The 8,466-nt window shown below is 30.2% G+C and overlaps 1 protein-coding gene across 1 annotated transcript; it reads right to left on the bottom strand.

The window, feature by feature from the left end:
- Window positions 1–6,593: 6,593 nt before the first annotated feature.
- On the bottom strand, window positions 6,594–8,466 carry LOC134688028 (fucolectin-1-like). The gene is made up of 3 exons (XM_063548493.1): window positions 8,245–8,466; window positions 7,508–7,729; window positions 6,594–6,811 (listed from the first exon to the last, which is right to left on the bottom strand). Exons 1-3 carry the CDS (start codon window positions 8,432–8,434, stop codon window positions 6,594–6,596), a joined length of 630 nt encoding a protein of 209 aa, XP_063404563.1. The 5' UTR covers window positions 8,435–8,466.

Here is an 8,466-nt window from a genome sequence, read left to right as displayed (position 1 = left end):
AAAATCCGTTTTTTTTCGTAAATTGTAGTGTGAAATGCCTACATCATGGAAAGAACAGTTATTATTTTATAAATTTGATTAATTTTAAGTAAGCTCCTTTGGATAAGTTTCGGCAGTAACTTTAGAAAATTATTGATTGCTTAACGGAAAAAATGTCATCAAGATAACGGTAGGTGTAGTTGAAATCAACGGAATGCAATTTAGACGAGTCTTTACTGAGTTTGGTCATTAACTGTGATTCATAACTGTACAAAAACAAGTCAGCTATCAAAAGGGTGCAATTATTCCTCATAGGAATACCTACAACCTGCCAATAAACTTTGTTGCCAAAACGTACAAAAATATTATCAAAGAAAAAAATTAACAGCCCAACCATCAACGTTTATGCTAATTTTTACAAAACAAGGATAGAGAGTCTTTTGTAACCTGACATTTCACATACTTTTTGGGAACAGGACTTAAATATCGTCCTCTATCTAAAATAAATTGGAAAAAAAAAATAAAAAAAAAAATTCTCCTTTTGATAATCTCAGTTTTATAGATAAGAGTCCGCCTGAAAAAAATCACAATAAGTTTTGTAAACTTACACTTGGAGTTAAGAAGTGTGCTATTAATATTGCCTCAAGATCTGAATAAGGAAGATTCGCCCTTTTTTCTTTCATTACCACACAGTCACTTTTATATGAAGACCGATATTTGAGTGAAAACTCATCTGATTTACTTAAAGAGTATTACACCCTTTCTAAATCACTTGATGATCAAGGTATATACTCATGGTACTCATATGTTAATCATATCTGGTCTGATAATAGTATTAGCAAACCCAAAGATATAACTAAAAACAAAAACGGAGACTGTAAGAATTTCAGCAAAAAATATTTTAAAAATGAATTTCAGCAGAGATATTAAGAAATATATGACAATAAAATATCTTCTCTCGACCAAAATAGCAAACTTCTACTGTTTAAGAATATAAAAACTGAATATAAACAAGAATTTTATTTGACATACCCTAATCTTGATACAAGGACACTAATATGCAAATTTAGAATAAGTGATCATTCCCTCGCTATTGAAACTGGAAGATATAAAAATATTCCACGCCCTCAAAGACTTTGTAATAAGTGCAAAGTTCTGGATGATGAATTCCATTTCTTTCTAATATGTAAAATAAATTATGATTTAAGACATGTATTTTTTAGTGATTTAAAATCTCAATACAAAGTTTTTCTAATAATAAAATGAAATATATACTAAATCCAACCACTAGTCAGCAAATGAAATGTTTATGCTCCTTTATTAAACAGTCTATGGAACTGAGGACAAGGTAGATAGATCTTTATTCTCATTAACTAAATAACATAGTTACAGAGATGATAATATATACAATACAACATATTTTGCATGTGTGAAATATACATAAATAAATGTAGTTTAACCAGGAGGACAGACTTCCACTGATATATAGTTAATAAATCTACACAATTTTTCTAGTAAGACAATATTGACTGTAGTGAATACATTTTTAAATTTAAGAATATTAACATTTGTACAACAATAGTGTGGTAAATATTTATATCGTTCTTTTTTGAAAAAAGGACAAGACATTACATAATGGAATTCATCGCCGACGTCAGCAGATTCACAAAGGTGACATAGCCTCTCTTGTCTTTGAACATTTTGCCACCTCCCCGTCTCCACTGGCAAACGGTGATTGCCACATCTAAATTTACATAGTTTCAGTGCATTTTTTAACGATAAAACTGTAATATAATTTTCAAATTTAAGCTCTGTTTTGAATAATTTATAACATAAACCTTTTGATGATTGATTTACATTTGCAAACCATTCTTGTCTAAACTGATCTTTTAACTTTTGTTCAATACTTAATACAATCCAATTTTTTTGAGATACAATCTTGATTTTGCCAAATGTTTGACATACCACAATTATCAAAGATACTTTTGATAAATAACAACCATTTGTTTTCAATTCCATACTTATTATAATTAATATATATCAACTTATATAACATTGACGAAATCTTGTTATCAAGTGTGTTATTAAGAAGGTTGCACCAAAATTTTATCATCCTTAATTTAACGTATAAAGAAATCGGATATCTTCCCAATTCCCCGTAAACCATAAAATTTGGAGTCGATCTTTTTAACCGTAAAACATGCTTACAAAAACTCAAATGTACTCTTTCCAAAATGTCAAGATTTTCGTATCCCCAGATTTCGGCCCCATATAAAAGTATAGGTAAAACAGCTTTGTCAAACATGTCAAGCTGGTATTCTATAGATAGATGGTTTGATCTACACTTCTAAATAACACAATACATAGCTTTAGTAGCTTGACCTCTAAGATATTTTCTAGTTGCAAAAAAAGATGCATTTCTAGAGAATATAACACCAAGGTATTTATAGTTCTTAACAACTTCTATCTCTTCTTTACTAATATAAAATTTCAAATTATTCTGTGGTCTACCTTTTGAAAATATCATAACCTTTGTCTTGTTAATATTAATTTTAAGTTTCCAGTTTTCACAATATTCTGAAAAAACTATTTAGAAGTAATTGTAAATCTGTGCTTGACTCAGCAAGTAAAATCGAGTCGTCAGCATACAGTAAGACAAATATCTTAAAATAAATATCCAGTTCATCTTCTATATCAGATATAATTGAATTTATACCTTTTAAATCACTATTTTCCAAAAATTCATGAAGATCATTTAAGTATAAAGAAAATAATAAAGTAGAAAGATTTTCCCCTTGGCGGACCCCAATATCACTAACAAACATGTCAGATGCTTCATTGTTATGTACAACTCTTGATTTCACATCTTTATACAAATTTTCTACAACTCTGAGAAATTTACCAGTTATCTTATTTAAAACAAGCTTATACAAAAGAGAGTTTCTTTGAACAAAGTCGAAGGCTTTTTCAAAGTCAACGAATGCACAATGCAATTTTTTTCGTTTAACACATAGCAACTCAAAGAGTGCATACAATGAAAAAATATGATCGTTTGTAGAGTATCCCTGTCGGAAACCTGCTTGATTTTCGTTCAAGATATTAAGTTCATCAACAAATTCCCCCAATCTATCATTCAGAATAGATGTAAAAATCTTACCAAGGCATGACAATAAAGTAATAGGCCTATAATTTTTGGCGTCTAATTTACATCCTTTGTTCTTGAATACTGGTATTATGTTTCCAATAAGCCAGGCCTCCGGCAGGATAACCGTATCAAAAATAAGATTAAACAAATTAACATATACATCAATCATACTGTCAAGAGAATTTGCAACATATTCATTGATTATTTTATCTTCACCTGGCGATTTGTTATTTTTCGCCTTTTTGATAGCTTTAATAATTTCGTCATGGGTAATTACACCATTCAGTGTCTCATTTACAAGATTTGAGTTCAAATCATTTTTAATGACAAACTTGTCTTCAAATTTGTTTTCATTTAATTCTTTGAAAAAATCAAATAAAGTTTCAATAGATATATTGCTTTTTTCTCTTTGTCTACCTTTGTTAAATAATTTCCAAAATTCCTTAAAAAAAAGGGGTACTTGATGTCATTTGTTGTGTTTAATGTTTTGGTTTATTTTTATATTTTATGTAAATTTTAATTTCATTTTATTGTTGTTATTACATCTAATTGTCATGCCTTTGGCCCTCTTATGGGTGTAATTTGTGCTTTAATAAAGTTTAAAGTAATAATTTCAAATATTACGTATACTTTATTTCATATAAGATAAACATCATCGGAAGTAGACCAATCAACATTTCACCCTTTGTTTTCCCTGTTAACAAGCTTTAGTAACCATTTCATCCGTTGTTTCTAAGAATTTAAACGTTTCAGGTTATATATTTATCACTTATTTTCTTATTGCAATGAAATGCAGGGGTGATTTCCAATAACTCAAATGAAAGTGAATTTTTGTTTCCACCCTTTTTTGTATGATGCGTATCATTTTTTAATTGTTTCAAACCTAAACAGACACTTTTGTTATTTTTGTCTTTTGCAATACAGGTTATTTCAAGCATCACTGTAAGTTTTGTAAAAATCAGTTCATTTGTTTGAGAGAAATTAAGTGTAATGTGAGACATCATCTTCAGCGATTGGGGCAATATTTCTAGGGAAAATCCTAATCACAGCGCATCAATTTTAATCCTGGTACCTTTGATAACAATTTAAAATATATTGTGGACCCATTAAAATGATTAATGATTACATTATCTATCTCATCTGCATAACAGTTGAATATGGTACAGAAGGTGGCTCTAAGCTGATATACACCTCTTATGTACCTTTAAATCTTTAATACAAGATCCCTATTGGTCTATTTATACTTTCATATCCTAATAGTTTTAAGTTTTTAAGCTAACAAATCAAACACAATTTGGAGGTAAATCTACACATTTATGTTAGAAATGAGATGATCCATGAGAAATGATCCAATTAAAAGTTAATTGTTTTACATTGTCTTATCTGGGCCTGTTATAGCTGACTATTCGGTATGGGCTTTGCTCATTGTTGAAGGCCGTACGGTTACCTATAGTTGTTATTGTCTGTGTCATTTTGGTCTCTTGTGGACAGTTGTCTCATTGGTAATCATACCACATCTTTTTTTTATATTGACTCCATGGAGGTTTGTAAAACAGATTATTGTATTGTTCCTACAGAATTACTCACAACGAAGTTTTGTGTCATAACCCATTATAGGAAATACGGAGAAATAGGCAATAAAAGCACCGAAAACACACTGAGTATAGCTTGATCTGACTGCTTAGCTTCATGGAAGAGACCAACGTTAAAGCATTTTCCTCAAATGTGTTTTTTAAAATTTGTTCACTCTGAAAATTAAATTTTTGTTATATTTCAGTGAAATACATTTTTTTTTATAGTACATGCATAGTTAAAGGCGCATGTGCAGCTCACATTTAAACGGATAATGCCATCATTATATTATCCCTGTGAGACATGGTAAGACTTTGTTTATTCACAAAATTCATGCAGAATTTAACTTTGTTTCAAATAAGAAATACTTGGCATGACTAAAGTTTTATCCTGTCAAGTCCATCAGTGAAAATTTCAAATAACATTTCATCGCATACAAGATAATAACCATAACCATACCCAATCAAATTTGCACCCATATATGTTTCTAGTAACAAGCTAAAGTAACGAACTCACGTTTCAAGTTTCAAAATTGTTGATAAAAACACATAATTAAAAAAAGAAAGGGTGCTTTGAAACACCTAAGATATGTTTATGACATTAATTTCTACAATGAAAAGTTAATCTGTCATATTCAAAGGACTTTCTGGTATTCGACCCTTTTTTGTTTTAAACCGGATGTGACGTACCTAGATAGTGTATAACACGTGGAATATCAGTTAATTTATCATAAATAATATGATTGAAATTGTGTACGCTAGACGCGCATTTCCTGAACTGAGGAATCATCAAAACGGAAAAACGACGTTAGTCAATATATGAGGCAGACTTAACTGTATCTGCTGAACCCTTTATTTCCAATTAGAAAGATACTTAAATTTTTTGTACTCTAACAGATTTTTATTTTTTTAGCATTTGGATAATCAGTAGTTAATAACATTAACATGTTGACAATTTGTGTTTCCTAAGTCATGATCAAGCTTAAAATATTGCAAATCCAAAACTTATACAAACGTTGAAGATAAGATACAATAAAAAAAAAGACATTTATCCAGACAATGATACTGCAGACTTCACAAAATATGACAAGTTAAAAATTGTCACAGGTCTAGTCTAGGACTAAATCCATTTGATGTTGGATGTGTATCGATTGATTTTTAATTTAGTCTTTGACGCATGATTTTTTTTGTTGTAAGTGGCTTTGAACTAGCTCAGTGTCAGTAACAGCGAGTACTCTCAGATCTGTACTAAGTGTCTTTTTGTTGATGGGATATACAAGTACCCTGCCATGTCCACTCTGTGTAGTATTTCCATTTGTACCCATCTGATGAGTTAAGCCTTTTTCAACTGATTTTTATAGTTCGTTCTTATCTTGTATTGTTACACCACTGTCCCAGGTTAGGGTAGGGTTGGGATCCCGCTAACATGTTTAACCTTGCCACATTCTGTATGTATGTGCCTGTCCTAAGTAAAAAGCCTAAAATGCAGTGGCTGTCGTTTGTTTATGTGTTACACATTTGTTTTTCGTTCATTTTTTGTACATACATTAGGCCGTTAGTGTTCTCGTTTGAATTGTTTTACATTTTCATTTCGGGGCTTTGTATAGCTGACCATTCGGTATTGGCTTTGCTCATTGTTGAAGGCCGAAAGGTGACCTATAGTTTTTCATTTCTGTGTCATTTGGTCTCTTGTGGAGATATGTCGTTTTTGGCAACCTACCAAATCTTTTTTTTTTTATAGTCAAGCTATTAACATAAATTCAACAGAGTTAACTATAGATCTGAAATTGAAAGTTCCTAAATCGGCAAAACTAATTTCTTAATTAAGACATTTACTCAAAAGGATTCTGACTCAGGCAAACATGAAACAATCAATGTCATCAATTTTATTTAATATTCTAGATTTTTTGACGATACGCAAATACTTTGAGTTCTGCTAACTGCATAATAGAATTTTTCCTGTTTATAGACAGTTTCACATAGCGTCCAACCATTGCAGATTTGCAGTCCAAGTTGAAATGTCCCCCTGTGCTTGCTGGACCTTTATAGTGAGTGCATAAAGACATGTTGTCCAGAGAAGGTCCTACAGTTACGTCCATATTCTTCAGATAAGAGCCTAAAAGTACATACATGTTAAAATTAGATATAATAATGATATTGGTACCAATTTTACTGGACCAGATTCTCATTTCAAAAATTACTATTTGCAGTCAAAAACGGTATTTCTAATGGATAATAGAAATATTTTATTTCATTGAAATTTAGTCCGTTCCCGAATAAAAAGAATTTACATTATCAAATAAGAGCTTTGTCTAAATAAAAAAAAATGCTATATCTTTAAAACTGTGGCTGCAATGCTGTGTTGGGCTTTACGCCCATTTACGGGTTATTCAAGTCGTTGTCAGTCATTTTTCGACTGACTAGTTTATATACTCCTCTGGTATCTTTTTCCTCTCTCTGAAAACTGTCGAAATTATCAACGTAAATTGTTCATCAGCGAATCATTTTTTTTATAATAAAAAAGAAATTAAATTAAGTTTTGCAGATATAATAATGTTTATCTTCCAATGAGATTGTACAAATATGATAATGAACATTAGAAATAAAATCAATACATCTGTCATAATGTCAAAGAAGTCATTAACTTTTGTAATGTTTAAAATTTTTGTGTAAGTATTATTTATCTATAGAAGTTGGTACTATAAGTTTCTAAATACATTTTTGATGAAATTTTGAAATGATCTTTGTTACCATTTTAACGTCTTTAAAAGAATTAAACGCTTTAGTTTAATTTTACACAGTTTGAACGTACCACAACAGTCTGTTCGGCTATACACTACAATCTGTTTAACTTTATATAGTTTGCCTAGATCTACCCACCAATACGGATTTTCTTCAGTTTTAGTGTGAGAAAAAGTCCTTGTATTACCATCAATGGCCAATTCAGCAGGATAATATTTCCCCTGATATAATGAACTTTGTCTAACTGATTTTCCTTCTGCAACTTCCTGCAGATTTTCTACAAATTCTAGATCTGCAAAATGTAATTCAAACTTTTGATTAATATAATGGTAAAAATGATATGACTTTGATATACATGTATTTTTAAAAACAAAAATAAATTAATGAATGTTGTTGACAAAACATACACTTCTTTGAAGTACACTATGAAAAGACTGAAAATCGTAAATTCTCTGTATCTATAATAAGATCTTAACTTGAGAAATCAATAACAATAAGTCCATGTACAAACCGATAAGACAACGTTCAACTTGGTGTTTCCTTTACGTAATTATTTTATCGATATCCTACGTGAAGAAATTATAAATTCTAAAGCTTATTTCAAACCAATTTGACCGTGAAACACATGTTTGAAGAAACCTCAGTATTAGGTTTATAAAACAAAATGGTCAATTGTTTTAAAGCATACAAAGTCTGATGAATGCTTATTAAAAAAACTCAGTCATATCAACATTTAAATACTAATGTTCAACAAATCCATAAGTTAGAGCACGTTAAGCAATATTTGTTATGTACATACAAATATACCTTTAATGCCTTTATTGTCTTTCCTCTGTTGACGTAAAGTCAAAATTTGTTCAAGCTGTGTAGTCATCTTTTGTTCCAAATTTTTAACATCATTTGAAACGCTCTTACAAAGATCAGTTTCGCCATCTTTATCAGAAACTATGATTTGATAAGCTGAAGACAAACCAAATAGAAGACAAAGAAGATACATAGTTGTTCTACTACGTCCAATGAAATGTATTA

Source organism: Mytilus trossulus, chromosome 10 (genome assembly GCF_036588685.1).
Source record: "Mytilus trossulus isolate FHL-02 chromosome 10, PNRI_Mtr1.1.1.hap1, whole genome shotgun sequence".
NCBI classification, from domain to species: Eukaryota; Metazoa; Mollusca; class Bivalvia; order Mytilida; family Mytilidae; genus Mytilus; species Mytilus trossulus.
This window is presented reverse-complemented; position numbering and strand designations above follow the sequence as displayed.

What these genes read in the sequence shown, in the direction of transcription:
- LOC134688028 (XM_063548493.1), bottom strand. Translation starts at nt 8,434, where the DNA reads ATGTATCTTCTTTGTCTTCTATTTGGTTTGTCTTCAGCTTATCAAATC. An exon ending in AGACAATAAAGGCATTAAAG is followed by an intron (nt 7,730 to 8,244) that starts GTATATTTGTAT and finishes TACATTTTGCAG; the next exon opens with ATCTAGAATTTGTAGAAAAT. An exon ending in TAGCCGAACAGACTGTTGTG is followed by an intron (nt 6,812 to 7,507) that starts GTACGTTCAAAC and finishes ATGTACTTTTAG; the next exon opens with GCTCTTATCTGAAGAATATG.